This window comes from Miniopterus natalensis, chromosome 1, assembly GCF_054644295.1.
Source record: "Miniopterus natalensis isolate mMinNat1 chromosome 1, mMinNat1.hap1, whole genome shotgun sequence".
Taxonomy (NCBI): Eukaryota; Metazoa; Chordata; class Mammalia; order Chiroptera; family Miniopteridae; genus Miniopterus; species Miniopterus natalensis.
In genome coordinates, this window is record NC_142081.1 from 66,582,643 (window position 1) to 66,605,193 (window position 22,551).

A 22,551-nucleotide genomic window follows, 5' to 3' on the forward strand; every position below is an offset into this window, starting at 1 on the left:
AACCACCCATCCCCCGGAAGGCTAGTCCCTCCTTGCGCTGCTGTGAAGGCCCTAGCTGAACCAGAGTCATCTAACCTCTGAGCCCTCAGCCTCCCAATCCACTCCAAGCACTGACCGCTACGTGTGACCCCAAGGGTGGCCAAGGCTCGGGAAAGGATATCAGGGCCATGCTCTTTCTCTAGGGTGCCCAGGATGTGCTGCAGCAGCAGGGGGACAGTGGCGGGCAGGGTCCGGAGTTTCTCAGACACCTGGGAGAGGAGAGAGACAGGCTTCAATCAGTGGGGGGAGAGGGAGAGGCAGCTTTGGTTGTAGGGAGGGGAGAGGGCAGCAGGAAAAACCGTGGGAAGGGATGAAAAGGAAAGGAAAACAGGTGGGAGAAAGGCAGGGTTGGGAACGAGGTGAGGATGGGGAATGGGTGACCAAAGATGACAAAAGATGAAGGAGAGGGATGGGAATGGAAGAAGCTGCGTGGAGACTGGGAGGTGAGATTAGGACTTCGAATATGAGGACTAAGGGGTTACATTCTCAACCAACCTGCTCATAGAGTGTGAAGAGCCTCAGGTGATTGGTGACCAGGCGCAGGTAGAGCGGCAGGGCTGACCCACGCTTCACCAGCAGCAGCTGCATCTGATGAGACTCAGAGGACTCAACATGGGTACCAGAGAGCCTGCCCACAGCCAGCCCTCCGCCCCTGCTCTCCAGTGCAGCACAGAGCCCACTGCAAGGCACTTCTCTGAGAATCTCCAGCAGTGGAGACCACGGCACCCCCTTAGGGCACAGCCATCCCTGCCCTATGCTGCTCTGCCCAGCCAGCCCCTTTTCTGGGAATGCCCAGACTACCCCATCCAGTAACCACAGCTTCACTCCTCCCCTCACCTGGATGGGCCCTGGAGAAACCATTCACCATGGGAAAGGCTAGGGAGTCAGTTATCTTATTAACAACTTCCCCGGGCACAGGGTTTCTGAGGAAGTGAAGCACAGCTGGCCTGTGTGGGGCAGCTAGCTGCCTCAGCAGCCTGGTCGTTGCAGTTCTCAGATTCACCCCACACACCCACCAGCCCCGGCCTCAGTCCAACCTGGTTGTTAAAAGGTGACTCCTCCAGCCGCTTCCCGTACAGAGCCAGCTCCTCTCTCACCAGCCGGGCCCGGGCAGACGGCTCCAGAGGCCCCAGGGCCACCACATGGGCACCTTGGCTCTGCTCAAGGGTCTCCCCCAGGCTTGAGTCACTAGACACACTCAGCACCAGGTGCACCCTCTGTGAAATTTGGGCAAAAGGGTATGGAGGCAGAAGGGAAAGAGAAGAACAAGATTGGAGAGGCCCCTTTCCTCCCTGCTGCATCCCATCCTCACCTCCTTCTCACACTCACCCGGGGAAGGGTCTTTGGGATCCAGTCTGAGATCAGCTGCCCATGCTGGTCCACCAATCTGTCAGCCCCATCAATGATCAGCACCAGGGTCTGGCCAGATTGCAGGGACTGAGCAGACTTGGGCAGCAGCCTTTGCTGCAGCTCCCACATCAGGCCCCTGTATGTGGAGGGGAAGGACCAGGGTCAGCCAGAGAGGGAGATGCAGGGGTGGCATCTTGCAGCATCAGCAAGGCAGGGCTAATGGGGAAGATACACACCGGTAGGTACTGGGCAGGGCACTTGGCTCTTGCAGTTGGCTATGCAGATAGGCACAGAGGCGTCTAAGTAAGGTGAGGGCAAGACCCTGGTCAGGGCGGGCTCCTGAGAAGTGGAAGAAGACTAAGGGGGCCACCTTGGCCCCATCAGGAACCTGCAAGGCTGACACAAGGGATGCCTGTATGGGAAGGGAACAGAAAACACGGTCACATTTTACATGCACAAGCTCCCTGGCCCCACCTCCCCAGCCCTCCTTAGCCCACACGGCCCTCCCTCCTCCTGCCCGGGCCTCTGAAACTCTGTACCAGGAAAGTGGTCTTGCCCTGCCCCGACTGCCCGGTCACCAGGCTCAGCCTCCCTTGGTGCTGCAGCAGCTGCTGCACTATATCCTGAAGAAGGCGAGGTCGGGCAGAACTCGGTGGGTTCTGAAGCTGCTGAAAGGTGGCCTGGACCACGTCATCATCTGGGATGGACACCTGCTGCTCCAGCTGGACCGCAGGCTGAGGGCATATGAGACAGCAACTATGTTTCCATGCTCCTCAGGATCCCAGGCCTAAGACTCACAGAGTTCCCACAAAGCTGCTTGCCACCCAGGAGTATCCAGACCACCCCACCCCCTCTCCACTCCCCTGCCACCAGCACTCCTGCTGACCTGTAGGTAAAGCTTCTGGATCATACTCCACACATCCTGCAGAACCAACTGCCCAAACTCCTCCAGTCCCCCAACATAGGGCCGGTCGGCTGCAACACCCCCCCACTCACAAGGGTATCTGTGGGCAAAGTAAGCACAAGCAGAGTTAGAGCAGGCCTGGATGCCCTCACCACATCTCTCTGTGCAGGGACTCTACCTCCCCCAGCTCACCTGCGACAGGTAATCCCTTTCTGTTTGTTCAGGTAGTTCTTCAGTTCTGAGATCCGATGTACAGCCTCTTCAGACTCAGGAGTAAAGTCAGGTTTCCAGGCATCTGGCACAGAGCTGACCACCAAAGAAACCCAAGAGTGCTGCTGGACTCACACCCAGCCTCTCTCCACCCCACCCATCAGACCTGGCTGCGGTTCCCTGAAGCCTCAAGTGCAGCTCTCCTGACTTCAGCTCCAAGGCTGATCTGGTGCTGCAAAGGCCCGCCCTCTGAGCCCCGTTTCTCCCTTCTAGCTCCCCTTCCTCTACTCTGACTATGGGAAGAAAAGACATGCCCACCAAGCCTGTCTGGCCTTCTGTGGAGACCAAGGCCCGGAGGCCAAAGAAGGTACCTGAGGAAGCTGGAATCCCGGAAGTAGATGAGAGGCTGGGCGGAGGGCTGCAGGCGGAGGCCCCGATTCAGGAACTGCATCACTTCCATCTCCGTCACAGAGCGACCTGAAGGGTACTGCTGAGCCTGAGGGAGAGGGCAGAGAACAGGTGGGTTCAGTTTGACATCACACTAACCTCTCCCCTGGGACCTGCCAAAACCCCAGGGCTCCTTCATCTCAGGAATGTTCCTTCCTCCCTCTAGACACAAGCCAATAAAATATAACTAACAGCTAATACTTATTGAATGCATTGTATATTGAGTATTTTTATAGCTTCCTTACTCTCATAATAAGCATGCAATGTAGATGTCATTTATTTCTCTTTAGTATATGGGGAAATGGAGGCCAGATTAGGATAAGCTATTTCCCACAAAGCCACACAGTCACTGAAGGGAGATCAGAACTGGCATCCATCTGATAGAAAACCTAAACAGACCTGCCTGCTTAACTTAGCATCCCATAGTCAACCCAGAGATACTTCTCAAAGGATTTCCCTCATCTAGGACTTGGCCACTCACAGAACCTTTTGCCTGTGCATAGTCCCAGAGTTCTTGATCAACCACAGCCTCCCCCCACTCATGCCCCAACCTTTGCTTCCTCCCCAAACCCTGCTCCAACCTTGTCTGCCTTACCCAGTGAAAGTGAGGATGGTCAGGCAGGTTGTAAGTGGGGGGAACGTAGCCATAGCGAGAGCCCAGAATCCCAACAAACAGCTGCGAATTCTCCACCTCCCCGAGGCACACTTCCAGTTGTCTGCAAGCATGATTATGGGGCGTCATATCAGGGAACACACACACAAATGGGGAGCCAGGGCCCTGGCTCACAACTGAGCAGTGGGAAGGCAGGCTGCTCCTGTTAGCATCCAAGCAGCAATCCACTGCTCTCAGCCCTCAGGCATCCTTGCAGCCCCAAGCCTGCCTACCTCAGTTCCACCACTTATGTCCCTCATCCTGCCCCTCTTCTCTGTGGTCCCCACACCTGTTCTTACGAGTCTCCTCCTCAGTGATGCCCCAGCGCAGGTCGATGGCGAGAAGGCTAATGCGGTGGGGAGCTGCTCGGGCCTGCAATGCTGGTATCACGGACCTCAGGAGCAGGTCCCGTTCCCCGTGCATGTCCCGGAAAGTGGAGGAAATGAAAAGCCGGATGCTGCGCCATCTGGGTGTAAGCAAAGGGCTGGGCTCAATCTAGGGGTCAGCCCCACAACCTAATTCCTAGATCACTCTTCAGCACAGAGCATGAGCCAGGTACAACAGATAGCAGGGGAGTGTCCAACAGGCCTCCAGAGAATAAGCTGCTCACAGCCCCAGCTGCAGAGTCCTGGAAATTAAACCCCACTTGCCATTCCTTATGCACCCCTCCTTTGTCAGATAATAATTATTATGCACTTACTATGTTGCCCAGGGAAGGCTCATGATAACACTTTGAGGTAAGCACAATCATTATCTCCAGTTTACTGATCAAGAAACTAAAGCTTAAAAAATTAAGCAACCAGCCCAGGTCTCAAGCTACCATTTGGCAAAGCCACGATGAGAAAACCAGAGCCCATGCTCCTCAGCCCTCTGCCTGAGCCCTGGCTGTATGCTGCCCGCCTCACATTCTGACTCGCTTTCCCCAGTAGAGAAAAAGGCGTATGCGCACAACCTGAAAACTTCCTGTGTTAGAGAAGCCCCTGCCTGGGAAAGCAGAGGCCACCTCAGTGAATAAGGCAGGAGCATCTCAACAGCCAGAATTTCAGTCACCTGAGTTTTTTCAGGTTTTGAAGGCAGCCCCTCCCAATTCACAAAGGCAGAGAAACACATACTGACCCAGGCTGAGAAATAGGAGGCAAGGGGCTTAAAGTGTTCTCTTCCAGTGGCCGGAGAGATAGGGCCCCTCTCTTTCCTGGGGGAGGTGGAATCTTGAATATTTTGTCCATTTGGCCCACATGTTCTAGAAGACGGGAGGCCCCACGCTCTGCAATGAACCTAAAACAAGTAGTGACCAAAAATATGAAAGCAGAATAGCACAATGAGAATCAGTAAGGTTTTCTAAGGGGGCAAAGGACTAGGTTAGGGGCCACAGTTAACTGGAGCTTCTTAAGAAGAAGACCACAAGCAGTGAATGTAGGCTTAAGATAAATGAGGGTGCAGATCCATAGGAATGAAGGAAAAGAGAAAAAACTAGGTCTAGCCCCCCCCCCCGTTACACATCATAGGCTATCTGCTGTGCCAGGGGAAACTGGGCTGGGCGAAGGTAGAAAGATGAAGGCCATCCCAGTCTGGGCTTGATTAGCTCTGTACGGGCCTTGAAAGCTCCCTGAAGAAGGAGGAATGCGTATGAGGCTTCTTAATAGGAGTTGGGGCAATGGGTGGCATCCAAAGGAAATAGCAGGGAAGAAAACATGTAAATGAGAAGGCTAAGCATGGAGGAAAAAAACAAAGCAAAAAACTATCTGTAAATTTGGCATAAATAAATAACTTTAGTATGGGATTTCTTCTGGATCAAGAATGGAACAAAGAGAACTAATGTGACCAACACTTGAGTTGGTCACTTATAAGCAAACATACAATCTCCCATGTCCCTTTTTCTTCTTTCCTACTAGATGTAATACAAAAATGATGGCTGGAACTGGAGCAGTCATTTTGTGCCATGGAAGCAGAGTATTTGATAATGGTGGAGTAATAAGACAGAAGGTGCCCAGTCTCTCTTACACTGTGTTGCTGCTATGCTTAGACAGCCGAAAAGAGGAATACGCTACTATCTTCCTTGAAAAAAGAAGTAAATGGAGTAGGGACCACAGATATCTCTGAAAAATGCTCTAACAAACCACCAGCCCCTTCAGTGTCCATCCTGTACTCACTTCAGTATCCCATCAGTACAGCCTGAGAGTGTCACATCATTAGGATTCAAATCTTCTAACCTGCAAAGGAAGAAGAAGCCATTACCTATCAGAAACAGAGACAGGAACACAGTCACTGCCACTGAACACCCTAGGATAGCCACCCCACCTCTGCACTTTTAATAGGGTTATGTGCTAGGCTGGGCCTAGGGTGGACCCTCACAAAGGGGTATGAGCTAGGCTGAAAACTTCAGAGAAGGTTCTTGCACATCAAGTGCAACAGACATAAGAGGAAGAGCTGGGGAGGTGCCTGGCGAGTGGGAGGATCCCAAACTTAATAGGGTAGAGATGAAATATGGATCACTATCTTCTGGCACTGGGCAATGAGTGTGAGCACCCTTACATGTAACTTGTCCCTTTTAGGAGAACACCAACAAAGAGGCACTTGGAATTCACATGCTGCCAGAAAAGCTGCTTGGCCTTATTTGTCAGTTTCTCATTCATATCTGTGCCAAAGACAATGACCCTGTCCACCTGTAAGACAAAAGGGAAGGGGCTGAGACCAGGGAACAAAGGAACAGAAGACAGGCCAAAGAGCTCAGGACATCAAGAGATCTCTGAGCACCAGGGGAGTGAGGAGAATTCTGAGTGCGAAGGGAAGCTGCTTCTCCTGAGAGCACTTAGGACCAGGCAGCCATTGACCCTGACTTGGAGGGGCATCAAAGTGGAGGTTGGGGTAGGGGCAGTGGTGTGCAGTAGCTGGCTCAGCCAGCTTCCCAAGAGCTGGTTGCCAAATGTTTAGGAATTTTGTGAGCCAGTTGTGAAACATGGCCACTATTAAATATTAAACTGTATGAACTTATACTGTTAACGGTAAAAAGTAAACTTAAAAACAAAAAAGAAACAAAGGTAATAAATAAACACTTATCATTTCCTAATTACTTTACTACATCTTGATCTTACGTGTATTTTATCTGTATTGCCGAAAGACTACACAATGGTATACTTACCATCTCTTCCCAACTCTGAGTTCACTGACATCAGGAAATCAGCTTAAAACAGCCATGGAAGGAATATTTACACCATGGAAATTAGCAAAGGCTACTAACCAAGACTTATTTTCCCAGATTGCTGGTTGTTAAACATTTACCAGCAAACCACTGGTTAGAGTGTTGCAGCCAGCAGGGAGCTGACCTGGGTACTGTACATAGTTTGAAAAGTTAGCTTTCAGGAGTGAGATACATCAGTTGTGGATAAAAATGTAGAGGAGAGGAGGGTTTCTCAGGGACTGGGCCATACTCACAGGAACCCTTTGGGCAGCCAGAGACAGCAGGTATTTCCCAAAAGTATGCAGAGACCATTCATGCTCTTCACCGAAGTCCTGAAGGAAAAAGGCTCATGTTAGTTGCATGCCTGGGAGATGATCAGTAAGCAACAAACACCATAGTCGGCTTGGGAAATCTTCAGAACTGCGCATATCCAAGCCTTTCCTGACTATAAAGGCTGTTCCCAAGCCTGTGTCCATTCATATATTTTTGCACGGTGGGGGTGGGTGACTTACCTGGACTTGGGCCTGGAGTGTCGCGGCAGTCTTCAGGATACCGTCCTCTGCGTTAATCACCGCAGTCTTCACAGCGCCCCTTCCGCACAGCAAGAGATCCCCGCGCTCTGCCCGCGCAATTATCATGCAGATCAACAGCAACACATAGTTCAGGGGGGGCTGAATGGAGAAGTGTCAGGGTGAAACAAGGCTCCCCTACTTTCAATCCACTCTTGTCTATCCAGCCCTGAAGGCCAAACAACTCCACTGCTTGGGGAAAGGGAAAATCCCGTTTAGGAGGGGCCGCTTCCCACTTGGACAGCCCTTAGGAGAGCTGCCAGGGAAGGAAGGAAGGAGAGGCCAGGACCCCTGCCCAGGTTCAGCACTCAGATGTAGGGAGGTAAAAGTAAATATTTTGGTGGCAGAAATTGAGAGCAGATTATGTACCAGCCAAATGTGGAATGTTAGCATTATAATCCATGAACAGGCTTGAGGCCACATTCTAGGAATTGTCCCTAGGGACCAATGTCTGACACTGGGAAGCAAATGCAGTCATTTATTTCACTTGCTTGCTTGCTTATGCAATGCTTGCTTGTGAGAACCAGGTCTGTGAACAGGGTACCTCTCCAGAGCCCCAGCATCCTATCAACCCCCAACTTTTAAAATTTTTTTACCCCTTGAGGGTTGCTCTTGGGACAGAGCTTGTCTGCATCAACATCTGTCATATAGACCAGGAGGGTGCGGCCTGGCAGCGGGGGCAGACTGTGCTTCACGGAGAGGTCCACGGCTGTCTCCAGGGCCTGTCGATACCGAGCCAGCATCTCACTGTCACATTTCCTCTGTCTGCAGACAGAAAAGGCACAGAAAGGACTCAGGGGCTCCTCTGTTTGCCACTTTAAGGCAGATGGGAAGATGAGAACTTGCCACTCAAGTATTGAGTCTTCCCCCTCTACCCCCTTCCAGAGCCCCCCTCTATTCAGTAGAGAAGACAGGGACAGAGCCTCCCTTTGCTGGCATTCTACAGGACTCTCCTAATTCATTCTCATGGCAGAAGAGAAGTTGTCTATAGACCCACTCTCTGAATCACTTGCCACACTTAACACATCAATCCACACTTGCTTCATGAGGTAAGATTTAACTGCTACATATTTTTACATTGTATTTTAAAGAACTAATACTACTTCCTTATTCTGAAAACTGAAAGTTAAAGAGGAAAGAATTGAGCATTCATTCCACCTTTCCAATACAATCTCTATTATAGGTAACTGAATACCTTTAGTTAATGAGGGAGGTTCTTTTTAGAATTTCAACTAATAAGTTGAGAGAGAGAGAAACATTGATGTGGGAGAGACACATCAACTGGTTGCCTCCCGCATGCGCCCCAACCCGGCTGGGGATCGAGCCTGCAACCAAGGTATGTGCCCTTGGCCAGAATCGAACCTGGGACTCTTCAGTCATTGGGCCAACGCTCTAACCACTGAGCCAAACTGGCTAGAGCAACAAGTAAAAAATTTTAATATGGACTAGATAATAAATGATAATACCAAGGATTTTTTTCATTTTTTTAAAGTATATTAATGATATTCTGATATATAAGAAAATGTCTGCTTTAAAAGATATGTGAGAAGTATGGAGGGTGAATTAAAATGCGTCATATTATTTGACATTTGTTTTTAAAAACAACTTCAAAAAAAGGAAAAAGGAAAAAAAGAGAGGGATCAGGAAAGGAAGTGTAGTAAAATGTAGATAATCACTGAATGTGGCTAAGAGTTTTATAGGATTCCATTGTACTATTCTCATTACTCATGTACATGTTTAAAATTTTTCATAAGAATTTTTTAATCTGTAGAATTCAATAGTTTCAATCCAATAAAATTAAATTATAATTAATAAAATTAAATTAAATGAAAATTTCACATGTAATTTTAAACTTTCTAGTAGCCACATTAAAAGAAAGTAAAAAGAATCAAAAGAAATTAATTTAATATTACATTTAACCTTATAAAAATATTTTCATTTCAACATGCGATTAATACAAAAATTATAAGTGAGATATTTTACATCCTTGTTTTATACTGTCCTCAAAATCCTGCACATCTCAGTTCCGACAAGCCACATTTCAAGTGCTCAAAAGCCACATGTGGCTAGTGGCTACCTTAATAGCCAGCAAAGGCATACTGTTTGGACTATACCCTAGGCTTTATTCTTAATGAACTGTGTTCAACCACTGGTCACTGATTCAGGATATTCCTGGCCACTGAGTTCTACTAGAAAGTAAATGATCCCTGTCTTTGCCTTAAATGAAAATGAATGAAGATCCTGTTGAAGCATCTGAAAGGACACGGTGCTGGGACTGAGGACAGGTTTCATGTCTGTGTTTGAGACTGCTTGATGATAACAATATATGTGTAAAAAAAAAAAGGAAAGTGAATGGGTCAGAAAATACAGAGAGAGAAAGAAACAAAAAGAAAAACAAAAAGATATCACAGAGAAGAAAAAGAAAGAAAACCATGAACCAGAGCAGAAGCAGAGAAGACACCAGCACACACAAAGAGAAAGGGAGATGCTACACAGACCCACAGAATCCATGAACACCAATGAAACAAATCACAACGAATAGAGCAGAGGCCCAAACATAAATTTTGCCTCATGATCTCGCTATAGGATAATGTTGAAGACAAGTTTTGCTGTGCAAGGGACGACTGGAACCAGACAGGTCTAAGCCGTTGGGATGACTGAGAAGCACAACTTTGCAGGGAAAAAGTTGGGGTTCCCAGATGACTCCCAAGCCTTATTAGGGTACCTTTTGTTGCCCACCCTTTGCTTCCACATAACACACAAACACACACACACCTGATCCTGTGTATTTTCAGCTTCTCTCGCTTGAGCTGATCATACAATACGGGCATCATCATTGCTGCCCGAAGTTCCCGACGATTTAGGTTGCAAAGTTGCCCCGGACAGTTGAGCCTCTTGATTATCCTCTTCATCAGTTGTGTGTTGGAAGGAAAGGGCAATTCTGCAGGGCAACAGGTAAGTATCTGAGTCAGGCAGTTTATATTCCCTCATCTTCTCTTCCCATCAATATCGGTCCCGCACCCCAACCCTTGGGGCTGGCAAGCATCCGACCTCTGCCCACCCAGCACCCTGAGACTGGAAGGCAAGAGGCTGAAAAACATCAGTGCTGCTGCCTCATTTATTCTCAGGCATGAGAGACAAACAGGAGCCGGAAGAAGAGAGATAATACCTTTACTTTTCAGTTGAGCCTCAAGGTCATTGATGGAATCATGGGCATTAAGGAATCTGAATGGAAACTGCCGACTGTGGATCACAGACTTCTGGAAAGCAAGGGAAGGGTCATGAGTATGGTAGGCATTAGGGGCCTCAGTGACCAAGAACTTGAGATAACCACTCCAGACTTGTGGGAAGGTGAGGAAAGACAGATGCATATTAGAGAAAAGGAGGGAAGATTAAAGAAAAATGAGTCAACATGTGAGAATATGAGAAGAGGTAAAGAAGAAAGGAGAGGAAATAACAGAAGGAGCTCTCTTTGTTTTATATCAGACTCCCTCTGAAGTCAGTTAAATCACAGAAGTGCTTCCTCCTGGTAAGTGGCTGATCTCAGAAAATAAAAAGGAAAGTTCTTTTTTCTTTCTTTTTTTTAAAATGTATTGATCTTAGAGAGAGAGGAAGGGAGAGAGAGAGAGGAACATCGATTTGTTGTTCCACTTACTTACGCATCCATTGGTTGCTTCTTGTATGTGCCCTGACTGGAGATCAAACCCAAAACCTTGGCGTATGGGGACAATGCTCTAACCAACTGAGCTATCCGACCAGGGCAAAAGGAAAGTTCTTATACTCTAATTTCTCAAAGGGTGGATGAACCTCCCAGACCTATCTCCCCTAACCTATCTGTATCTCCATACCCGTTTTCAGCCCATATGGACAGCTTAGTAGCCATGACGTTCCCCAACCACTAAGAAAAGCCCAGTTTCCAAAGTTGGAGCAGCATCTCCACACCCACCTACCCAGCTCCCTGCCCCTCATAAGTACCGCTTGCTGGAGTCTCTGCAGTACAAGCTCGTGGTGGTGGGCACTGATCCCAACCCGCAGCAGGTTGCACAGATTCCGAAGCATGGCCATGAAGGGAAGCTTCCCATTGTCTACAAAAGGTGGGGCACAGGGCGAGAAAAGCAAACAAAGGATGCGTAAGAGAGGTCAGAGACCAGAGCAAGAAGTTCAAAGTCACACAGAAACTTCAGGAAGGTGTTAACATATGCTCTACCCTACTCAAAACATTTTAAATGTCTGCAAAGAAAAGAAAAACCCAGTTGGCCTGAAGTTTGGAGCAAAATTTATACAACACTGTTTATGGGATGGCTGTTTCAATAAACAACTTATCACTTTGTCTGTTGGCTCCAGCCCTGAGACTAGACTCAAATGGCAAAATATATTCTCTAATCAAAAGTAATGATTTATTGCATGATCTCACTTATATGTGGAATCTAATGAATAAAATAAACTGATAAACAAAATAGATCCAGAGACATGGAAACATGGAACAGACTGATGAATCTCAGAGAGAAGGGGGGAGGGAGAGGATGGGATGAAAGTAACCTAAGAACTCATATGCATATATGCATCGCCCACCAACAGACAATAGTGCAGTGAAGGCGTGGGGTGGGGGAAGGGGTGGTAGGAATGGGGTAGAGGGGGTCAATGGGGGAAGAAAAGAGGGACATCTGTAATACTTTCTACAATAAAGATAAATTTTTAAAACAGAGTAATAATTTCTAAACTTTTTAGATGGCTAAAAGAGAAAATTCCTAGTATAAGTTTATTTATAAATTGTGTACATGTAGTATAATCATTAATATTTCAAGGCACAATATACACCCAAGGTAAGGTTCATCATCATGATAGTGAATGCAAACCCCTATTTCAAATAATCTTCTTGACGCTTTTTAAGTTTTCTGGCAAACTTCTTGTAAGATCTGATTAAATAGTCATTATTTTTCATGTACAGGTGAAAAAGACTTGCAATGAAGCAGAATTTCACCTGTGCCAATTCCTTATTGTTCACTTGTCCCTGTGCTGTTAGTATTATCTTCAAGTCATAATTTTGTAATAATAACCTTTTTAAGATATAAGTCCATTTGAGAAGGTTAGTTTGGTTAATTATGAATAATAATTCTAAATCCACTTATGATTCAAAGATAAGTTGTGATGTCACATTATGTAGAAATCAAAAAAAGTGAGGGGGCACCATCAATGCCCTCGTTGTGGAACTCCTCATCTTCCTCAAGAAACCTCAACCATCTTACATAACAACCATATACCATATGGACTAAGCGACTAGTATAGTCAATATTGAAAAATTCCTTCTATCTTTTAGACAAAAGTAACATAAGAAGGAGGTGTGATATTTTTCCTGGGTACTTCCACTTTACAGACCAGGCCTGTCAGCCACAAACCCACATCCCATGCTCAAGGCTGCACTTAGCAGCAGTTTTCATCAGGAGAACAGAAAAGTGAGGTTGTGTATATAGTGTAACTGATGTGTGACAGCTGATGAACTATTGTTTCCTTTGTAAAGTCATAAGTTTTCTCAACTGTTGCTATGTATGAAAGGTTTTTTAGATCACTTTGATAAGAACTTAAGTCCCATATCATATTTATACTAAAAAATAAACTGAATATAGATTGAGAAATTCACTGATTTCATTCCAAAGAAATTTTCATAAGTTAATGAACCAGTGGTCTCCAAAGAGGAGTCTGTATATTTAACTACATTTTATCTTATATTTTATACTTATGTTTATATATTTTAATATTTTCTTTTATTTACTGATATTTATTTTCATATCTATATTTAAAATAATTATATTTTATATATTTCTTAAAGTACATTAACTTAGTACATGTACAAAATTTTTATAAATACTTGGTGGGACAAAAGTAGGTTTACACTTGTGAGTACAAAAAACAGTTTATTATTGTATTATTATTTATTAATTATTGCATTATTTTCTATACAAATAGCTGTAAATCTACTTTTGCCCCACCCTGTATATATACATATATTCTGCTGTATTCCAAAAACTTTTTTACAATGTATAATTTTAAAAAACTCTGGAGACCAGTGGGCATTTGTCTTAACCAAGAATAATGAGACAGTTTGATTTTCAGGAACAGAGAGAGGAGGTGGAGCTGATGCGTACAAGAATCATCTAGCCCTGGCTGGTGTGGCTAAGTGGTTAAAGCATCGACCCACACATGGAAGGGTCATGGGTTCGATTCCCCATCAAAGGCACATACCTGGGTTGCAGATTTAATCCCTGGCCCCGGTTGGGGCACATGTGGCAGGCAACTAATTGATGTGTCTCTTTCACATTGATGTTTCTCTCTCTCTCTCTCTCTCCCCCCCTTCCATTCTCTCTAAAAGTATCAATGGGAAAAAAATCCTCAGGTGAGGATTAGCAACAACAACAACAAAAGGATCATCTACACATGTTGGCTGCCATCCAGGCCTCCTTATTCTACTCCACCCAAATCTGAATCAATATTGGGGAAGAACCGTTGTCAGGCGTGTGTGTGTGTGCGTTATAATTCCCATGCAACTCTGATGCGTACACCACTAGTGACAACCACAAAGTGAGAGGAGTACTAAGCAGCTAAGCAATTCAGACTTCTCTGAGTATAATCTATAAATGGCAGCTCACAGAGAAACAAGGTAAAAGCCAACTTGGGCTTCTAAAGCTCTAAAACGTGAAGTCTACAAAACTCAAGCAGACAAAAGGTCTACTTAGATATTTCTCAACAGTTGACTTTAAATTTTCAAAGATGAAAGAGGAAGTAAAAGAAAACAAAATGGAATAGAAAGACCTTCTATAGTTAAAAATAAACTAACAACAACAAAAACAACAGAGAGAGAAAGAGGAGATTGAGAGTAACTTGGTCCTCCCTGATTTGAAGTTTCTGTGGGGATTCCACTATGCCATGTGCCAGAAAGTTCTACCTTATTTGGGTGAATTACACAGATACTGATACAAGTGAAATCAGAGAGAAGGTACCACTTTTGTCATGTGCTGATAAAGACTTGTATATCGCCTAACCGCATCTGGAATAATGATCTACCTCCGATGCCAATGTTACTTAAAGAAGGCACCACTGTCCACTTGGGTGTGGTCAACGGCAGGCCTTATAAGTCCAATCATTTTCAGTGATGCAACTACCAAGCAACAGAATGACTGCATCACACCATGGAAATCCTCTAGTCCAAAATGAAAGGAATAAATGGGGGAGAGTGGAAAGGGGTGTGATGGTCAAGATTACTGTACCAATGAGTTCCTCCCAGACAGAAGCTTTGTTCCCCCGCAAACTCAGCTCCCGATCCCAGGTTTCAGGCTTAGAGAGCTTCATCCGCTTCCCAGCTCTGCTAGAATCCCATGGCCCAGGGAGGCGACTTCGAGAAAAGGCCTGTAGGTTGGAAGGGTATCTGAAACAGAAAATATTTATCATTTCAAAGCCAGGGGAAAATAACTCAGGAAAGGAAAGGGGAGCCAGTCAAAGCTAGTCAGTCATCTTTACAGGCCATGTCTGCTAAAAGTAATGATGCTGGGATCAGAACTACAGGGATTGGGGCCATGGATATTGAAAAGTCACGGGGTTGCCCAGATGAAATGTACGTGCAGGATGTATGTTCTCACCTGTAGCCCAGCAGGGCATGCACGTGCTGGGCAGGCTCCCGGATGTGCAGTCGCTGTACCAACTTCTTCAGGGTGAACCTTGGTGGATTCTTTCTCTCTGGCACTGCATTGTAGGTCTCCTCAAACTGTGAAAATATCCCCAAATCCGTCAGGGGTCATTTAATCTATGACCATGGTCACTTTCTTCAGAAAGCAGAACCTAAGGCCATCCCATACCTATCAGATCATTTCTTTCCCCAAAGTAGCTTTGGGCAAAGAGGAGAAATAAGGGGTAAAAATCTCTAACAACAAGAACTCCTGTGGTGAGCATAAGATAGCGGTGTTTTGGGGTCACTGTGTTTTATTTACATGAGACTGAACTATCAACGGCAAAATGGAGTGATTGGCTTGTGGAAAGCAAGACGGGGATAGAAGGAACAGAGAACACCTTGTACTCCGAGCTTTCATTTAAATCACTGAAAGTTGGAATAGGTAAATGGAGGCATCAGAAAAATGCAGGAGTTAAAAAACTGAAAGAAGTTGCTTTTCAGAATTTTCTATGGTGGAAGAGCTAAGTTTGGGATGTATTAATAAGATGAAGAGAAAAGATCAGCTGACCAATTGAGAATGTGTTTTCTTATAATGCTTATATTTTCCTAATAATCTATTTTAATGATGACAATGGTGATAGCTCATACTTATTCAATGCCAGGTGTTGTTAGAAATACTAGAAATATAATAACTGATTAAAACCTCACAAAATCCCAATGAAGTAGGTAATACTATTATCCCCACTTTATATCTGAGGAAACTGAGGCAAGACAAGGTAAGTCATTTGATCAAAGTCAGGTAGCCTGTAAGTGCTGGTGGTGGTGGGATTCAAACCCAGGTCAGAATCCAGATTCTATGCTCTTAACCACTAAGAGCAATGATTTGCCATTAATGCAAAAAAAATTTGTTCGGTTTGCTTTTAAAACTTCCTATGGAAGGTAAATATCTCATGTCTTTAACTCATTTATCCATATAATAAAAGGAGAGCAAAATGAGGGAAAAAGGAGCCTTTCCAGTGCTCTCAAAACCTGACCCCATAATCACAGCTCAGAATTTCCCAGGAAGGAAACTGGCATGTGCCTACCACACCCACTATTAGTATTTCTAAACCAAATGGAATTCCATTTCTAAATATCAGTTGAGAGAAGACTGTACATGCACATACAGAACCCCAGAACAAGGCACTCACCTTCTCCTGTTTATCTTTAAGAGGCTTAAGGTACTTTGGCAAATATCGATGTGTCTCAGAAAATGGACGCCCCGTTCTCTGTAGGGACAGGAGAAGCAGTTTCAAAAAGGCAAATAGAGGCTGTCCCTGGGGAGATCCATTCCAACAGCCCTGAAGGAAGCCAGCTAGGAAAGAGGCAGGCCCTGCCCTCTCTGCCCCTGAGCTCTCCCAGGCTCCCCTGCATTTTCCCGACTCTGCCTGTTCCTGGTGGTAGGAACATGCCAGATGCTTAGTGTGGGATCCCCCGGAGTCAGCATGCTCCGCCGTCCCTCCCTTTCCAGAGAAAAGGAACCTGGGCTGTGAATGACCAGGGTTGAGACAGGGACTGACTGGAGGGCGGGGGGGTCGGTGGGGGGGTCTCTTGGCCCGGTGCTTCCGAGGGTTGTACTTGGCCAGCTGGTACTCATCAAACTGGGTGAATTTGTCCGTCATAGCAGCACGCAGGCAGGCAGGCAGGGGCACCAGCTTGTCCCCCTCTCCTTTAGCCAGGCTCTGTCAGGGAGAGAGAAGAGACCATCAGGGGCTATTGGAATGGATCTCTCCAGGGACAACCTCCATTCCCCTTTTTGAAACTGCTTCTCCTGTCCCTATAGAAGATGAAGCATCCATTTTCTGAGACCCAAACAAACCTCCCAAAACAAAACAAGACCCTTCACGGGGTTAAATGAGAATAGGGAGTGAGTTCTCAGCCCCAGCTCTAAAATGACAGTTTCTGCGGTACTGGGCCAGTCAGCAAACTTCAATGGGTCTCGTTTTCTTCATTGTAATACAAGGTCCAGAATAAGACCAATTTTGGTCAAACTGTGGTCCAGCCCTTCTCAATCACATTCTCCCTGTTGGGCAACCCACCTGGTACAGAGAGATGCTGTCCTGCCAGGGCACCAAGGCTGAGGACAGCAGAGGGGAGCCCAAACTGTCTGAGAACTTTCTCCAGGAGTGCAATGAGCAAAAGCGAGGAACCCACGTGAAGGCCAAAGTTCAGGGAAGTGAGTGCCATACCTGGTAGAGCTCGGCTACTTGGATCCAATCAGAAGGCAGCTGGACAATGGCACAGAAATACCGTCGCAGGTGGGGGCGGCAGACTGGCAAGAAGGCAGCAATGGCCAAGACTTGGTTGGCTGCATCCCGGATGTTCAGCTGCTGCCTGGTGTACAGAGCTGCCTAAGGCGCGGGGGGGGGGGGGGGGGGTTGGCACCTCAGCCACTTCTCCCAGAGCTTCATGCCCTAAACTAACTGTGTATCTAATCTACCTGCATAAAACCTTTCCTGAGCCCTCCATATTGTCTATAAAATATAAAGTTCAAGCCTCAGCTTTGCATCCTAAGTCCTCCGTAATCTAGTCCATATCCATCTTTGCAGCATGTCTTCTCCTGGGTCTAGTGACCACCTCCTGAGTTAACCTGGCCCTTTCCCTCTTTGGAAGACCTCCCACCATCAACGCCTACCAGACTTACCCCAGGTTCAAAGTGCTGATTAAACCTGACATCTTCCAAAGTCTCATAGAAAACATGTTCCCCCTCTTCTCTGCTTCTGAAATAGTCACTTATCTACCGCACCATTTGCATTTACATATTTGGGAATATTTTGCTGACCTAACAATCCCATAAGCTCCTTAAGAGCCAGGTCATGTTTCTTTCTGTTGGTATGACCCTCAAGACACTGTGTACTGAGCCTGTGTATTTGCTAAGCAAATGAACCCTAGCATACTCCTTCCCAATCCCGCCTTCCCCACTCCTCAGAGAACCTCAGGGACCAGGCCACAGACTCACCCAGAGATCCTATTCCCTTCTTAGGTGAAGCTCCCTCCACCCACAGCACAAAGCTGGTCACCATCCCCCTCGCATACCATCAGCACATTCTCTTGCTCCCAGCTTCCCACTCCCATCCACCCTCTCACACCACAGTACCTTAAGGATAAACTCAGGCTCCAAGGGGGCAAGTTCACTACAGACTTTCAGGAGGGAAGTCTTGGTAGCATGGGCTTCATCTTTCATGTTTACCTTTGATACCACAGTGGAGCACAACAAGCTCATTAGAGCCATCTGGGAATTGAGAAAGAACGGGAAGGAAGGAGGAAAGAGGTAATAAGGACCAACTTAAGCATCCCTCAGGCCAACTTACAGAATCATGGACAGAGAGAATGGCCCCCAGATTCAGAAAATGTTTGTTCAACCAAGAGGTTAGAAAAGGGAATTAGGAAGTGCGATATGAGCTAGGTGATGCCCTCCCCCTCTCCTTCCATCTCTGGAGGGGATCTGGTTCCGCCTTTGGGCATGACTCCTCCCACCCACCCCACACCCTCCCCTCCACCACCATCAACCTCTTCCCCACACTGGAACTTTTACCTTCTTCTCCTGAAGGACCTGGTCAGTGGGCTCAGGCCAAGACTCAGAGTCCCCAGGGGTGAGCTTCAAGGCCAGCTCCTCTACCTCCTCCTCCTCCTCCTCTCCCAAGCTTAGGCTATAAAAAGGCATTTGAGCCTCAGTCCATCTCTTCTCTTCTGGCTTTTTATCTTCTGAAGAGGACCAATGACCCTGAGGATAGTGGCAGTTATTAATTACAGTCCCTCAAACATAGATAGATCTGAGGGCAGCTCCCAGGGATAGGAGGCATCCACATCTGTCTTCTAGCACCTCAACTCCTCTCCCTTCACACCCAGCACCAATCTATCCGATCCGACATAGGGATTCCTCTGTCACACACACTACCTTTCCTGACTCAACCTTCTGAGCCTTTGCTCAGGTGCTTCGTGATCACCTCGCTTTCATCTCTTTATTGACGTCACACCCCAGGAGTCTGCCCACCTCCCTACAACACACCTTCTATGATGCTATTATAGTACTTTGGAGTTGCCCTGGCCAATGTGGCTCAGTTGGTTGGGCATAGTCCCGTGCACCAAAAGGTTGCGGGTTTGATTCCCTGTCAGGGCACATGCCCAGGTTGAGGGCCCTCAGGAGACAGCCAATCAATGTTTCACTCTCACATTGATGTTTCTCTCTCTCTCCCCCTCTCACTTCCTCTCTCTCTAAAAATCTTTTTTAAAAAAAGTATCTTGGAGTCGGAAGAAAAAGGGTCACATCCCAGGTCAATCCCCCAGTGCCTTGGGCTGCTTAACCTCTGAACCTCAGCTTCCTCATTCCCTTCTAACGGTTCCATCAGGTAGGGTTAGGACTACCTGGTGGGGCTATTTAGATTAAATGGGATAATGCATGTATAACTTTTGGCAAGTTTCAAAGACCTAAATAAATGTAAGATGGCAGTAGCTGTAATCCTGACAATGACCCTGTGAGGTAGATTTTCATTGGTAAAAGTTTCAAAAGGTTAAGAGTCGCCCAGCCGGCGTGGCTCAGTGGTTGAGTATCAATCTATGATCCAGGAGATCATGGTTCGATTCCCAGTCAGGGCATATGCCCGGGTTGTGGGCTCAGTCCCCAGTAGGGGACGTACAAGAGGCAGCCAATCAATGACTCTCATCATTGATGTTTCTATCTCTCTCTCCCTCTCTCTTCCTCTCTCTAAAATCAATAAAGATATATTTTTTTTAAAAAAAGGTTAAGAGTCTTGCTCAAGGTTGGGCTTGTAATTGGCAGAGACAGTGTAGGGCTCAGATTAGTCTCCCTTAGTCCAAATCCTGAGGCTATACAGAGAAATGTGTTTGTATACCAATTCTGACCTGTATACTGAAGTGTGCTCATATATACTTGTACAAGTGGACATGTGTTTGTACATGCACATACAGGAGACTGGGCCAGGGGATAGCAGATGTGTCTCATGCCAGAATAGGATCTCAGAAGCACTTGATTGACTGTGCTACTGCAACTTCATGATGGCTCCCCTCCTGAGCAGAGGTTTTCTAAGACAGGGCCCAGTTTTGCTCTACTGTGCAGAATGTCTAAACTAAATATGTAATGAGAGTAATGGTGCCGATGAAGACAGCCCTGGGGTGAAGGGTGCCTCAGGAAGAGGCTTTGAGGATATAAGGTACACAGGCACAGAGGAGCACAGAGAGATGCTGTGGCACTGAAAGCCAGGGACTAGAGCATTCAACAGACATGGCTGCAGTCAAGACAAGTGCCTGGAGCTATTACCAAAGCTGTTTCCTGAGCTCTCCGTGTGGTGGAGATGAATTTCAGGGCTCTGGGGCAGGTCAGAAGTCCTGGTCCCTCAGAGAGACACTGAGCACTGCAGGTTGAAGGCTCAGAGAGCAGGTGGTTGCTAGTGTCCACACTGCACAGATCAGCTTGCACCAGCTGAGATATCTGGATACACTGGAGCAAGGGGCTGGCAGACAGAGTGCTCTTTAGAACAGGGAGAGTAGCCAGGCACCGGTTCTCCAAGGAGAGAATGTCTGGGTTGGCAGAAAAATGCCCATGTGGTTTCTCCATGGACTTCAGGTCAGGAAGTGTGGCCAGGCACCGGTTCTCCAAGGAGAGAATGTCTGGGTTGGCAGACACATGCCCATTTGGTTTCTCCATGGTCTTCAGGTCAGGAAGTGTGGCCAGGCACCGGTTCTCCAAGGAGAGAATGTCTGGGTTGGCAGACACATGCCCATGTGGTTTCTCCACGGTCTTCAGGTCAGGAAGTGTGGCCAGGCACCGGTTCTCCAGGGAGAGGATGTCTGGGTGGGCCAACCCATGCCCATAAAGTTTCTCCATGGCTGAAGGCCAACCGGTATATCCTAGAAGGAGAGAAAGACAGGTGATGAGCATGTGGCTGCACTGGGAGTATATCTTTCCTCTAGCCCTCCTGGTAATCCAGTGACCTACAAGCAGAGAATAACCAATATTTACTTTTCCAGAACTGGGTTCATTATAAGGGTGTATTCAGGGAGTGTTCTACAGAGAGAATACAAAGAGTATTCTAAGGAAGAAGAGTAGGAAAGGTAATGCAAAAGCTTAAGAGCAGGAAGTGTTTTGCATGCATGTGTGTGGTTTTTAAAAGAAAATGTCTTCTCATGAAGGGGTAAAGGAGCCCCCCAGGGCTATACGTGTGACCTCAACTTAGTACAGGGGCCACACTTGAACCTGGACTCTGGATTCTTGGCTCCAGAGAAAGAAACATTTCGATCAAGCTGTCTACACTCACCACCTCAACTTCCTTGCCTCCTACTCACTCTTCAACCAACTACATCGGATTCTGTCCAGACTATTCCTACAAGGTCATCCTCTTAGGTAACTAGTGGAATTCTTGTTACAGAAGAACAGACACAGCTGGGAACTTATTTCACTCTCAAGCACAGTATGATACTGTTGATCACTCTCATTGAAACGCTTTTCCTTTGGCTTCCATGGTGCTACTATTCTGGTTTTCCTCTTAGGACTCTGACCACACCTTCTCGGGGGTTCCTTCTCTGCCATTCCTTGATTGCTAATGCTCCTTAGAGTTCCAATCATTCTGTATACTTTTCCAACATGGTTTCACCTACTCTGTGGCTCCAAATAACATTTCTATGCTGGCAACTCACAAATGTATTCCTTGACCTAGATCTCGTCTGAGCTTCATACTCATTTACCCATTTGCCTGTTGGACATCTCCACTTGGGTGGCTCAAATGTAGGCGGAGCTCCACAGATCCAAATGTACTGTCTTTCTCACACTCCTATCTCTTCTCCATATCTATCCCCCCCTCCTTTGCTACCTCTGGTTACAGAGGTCTGGTGTTGAACAGACTTGAGTTTAAATACTTATGGGACTTTAAATCCACTTGGGACCTTGGGTTTCCTTACACTTTCTATTCCTCAGTTTCCTCATCTACAAAATTGAGATAAATGTCTCCCCTACAGAGTTGTTATTGGAATAAGTGAGAAAAAAATAATAAGCCCTTAGAGCAATGCTTTATAAGTGTTCAATAAGTAAAATCTATTGTTCTTTTCACCCAATAAACTACCAAATCCTACTGACTCTACTCTCGGTGTCTCTCAAATCCATGCAGTTCTCTCCATCCTGCCTGCCGCCACCTTTGTTGAAACCCTGCAACCCACGTGGCACTCAGTATGTAGGTCTGTTTAAAGGAGCTCCTGGATACATACCCCAGCCACTGTTTACTATATTGTCTTGTTTATTTTTTCATGTTAAAAAAAGTATCTTGTTTGCTTCTCTGACTCCTTGTTCACTGTTTCTCCTTACTAGAACAGAACTCCCTGGGGTTTCCTTTGTCTTGTTTGCCTCTGCATGCCTAGCGTCACACACATAACCTGGCTTCTGATCATCTCCCAGCCTCGTCTCTTACTGCTACTCCCATCTAACTGGAAGCTTCAACCATACAAACTCTCTTTAGTTCATGTAATCAGGGCGGTATCTCGTTTTGTTTTATT

The 22,551-nt window shown here is 46.5% G+C and overlaps 1 protein-coding gene across 1 annotated transcript in view; it reads right to left on the reverse strand.

The window, feature by feature from the left end:
• Positions 1 to 20,924, reverse strand: part of TEP1 (telomerase associated protein 1) — a 32,942-nt gene extending 12,018 nt beyond the window's left edge. Inside the window, exons 1-28 of the mRNA XM_016199551.2 lie at positions 20,327 to 20,924; positions 18,584 to 18,772; positions 18,146 to 18,280; positions 17,238 to 17,399; positions 16,569 to 16,730; positions 16,200 to 16,277; positions 14,981 to 15,105; positions 14,612 to 14,769; positions 11,325 to 11,434; positions 10,519 to 10,609; positions 10,125 to 10,290; positions 7,946 to 8,114; positions 7,293 to 7,451; positions 7,035 to 7,112; positions 6,135 to 6,265; positions 5,753 to 5,812; positions 4,719 to 4,877; positions 3,892 to 4,068; positions 3,546 to 3,666; positions 2,875 to 2,999; positions 2,486 to 2,599; positions 2,276 to 2,393; positions 1,929 to 2,123; positions 1,626 to 1,801; positions 1,369 to 1,525; positions 1,077 to 1,256; positions 535 to 627; positions 116 to 248 (exon numbers count right to left, since the gene is read on the reverse strand). Coding sequence (XP_016055037.2) covers positions 116 to 248; positions 535 to 627; positions 1,077 to 1,256; positions 1,369 to 1,525; positions 1,626 to 1,801; positions 1,929 to 2,123; positions 2,276 to 2,393; positions 2,486 to 2,599; positions 2,875 to 2,999; positions 3,546 to 3,666; positions 3,892 to 4,068; positions 4,719 to 4,877; positions 5,753 to 5,812; positions 6,135 to 6,265; positions 7,035 to 7,112; positions 7,293 to 7,451; positions 7,946 to 8,114; positions 10,125 to 10,290; positions 10,519 to 10,609; positions 11,325 to 11,434; positions 14,612 to 14,769; positions 14,981 to 15,105; positions 16,200 to 16,277; positions 16,569 to 16,730; positions 17,238 to 17,399; positions 18,146 to 18,280; positions 18,584 to 18,772; positions 20,327 to 20,893 — 4,288 coding nt within the window. The 5' untranslated portion in view covers positions 20,894 to 20,924. The remainder of the gene's footprint in view (positions 1 to 115; positions 249 to 534; positions 628 to 1,076; positions 1,257 to 1,368; positions 1,526 to 1,625; positions 1,802 to 1,928; positions 2,124 to 2,275; positions 2,394 to 2,485; positions 2,600 to 2,874; positions 3,000 to 3,545; positions 3,667 to 3,891; positions 4,069 to 4,718; positions 4,878 to 5,752; positions 5,813 to 6,134; positions 6,266 to 7,034; positions 7,113 to 7,292; positions 7,452 to 7,945; positions 8,115 to 10,124; positions 10,291 to 10,518; positions 10,610 to 11,324; positions 11,435 to 14,611; positions 14,770 to 14,980; positions 15,106 to 16,199; positions 16,278 to 16,568; positions 16,731 to 17,237; positions 17,400 to 18,145; positions 18,281 to 18,583; positions 18,773 to 20,326) is intronic.
• Between the last annotated feature and the right edge of the window lie 1,627 nt (positions 20,925 to 22,551).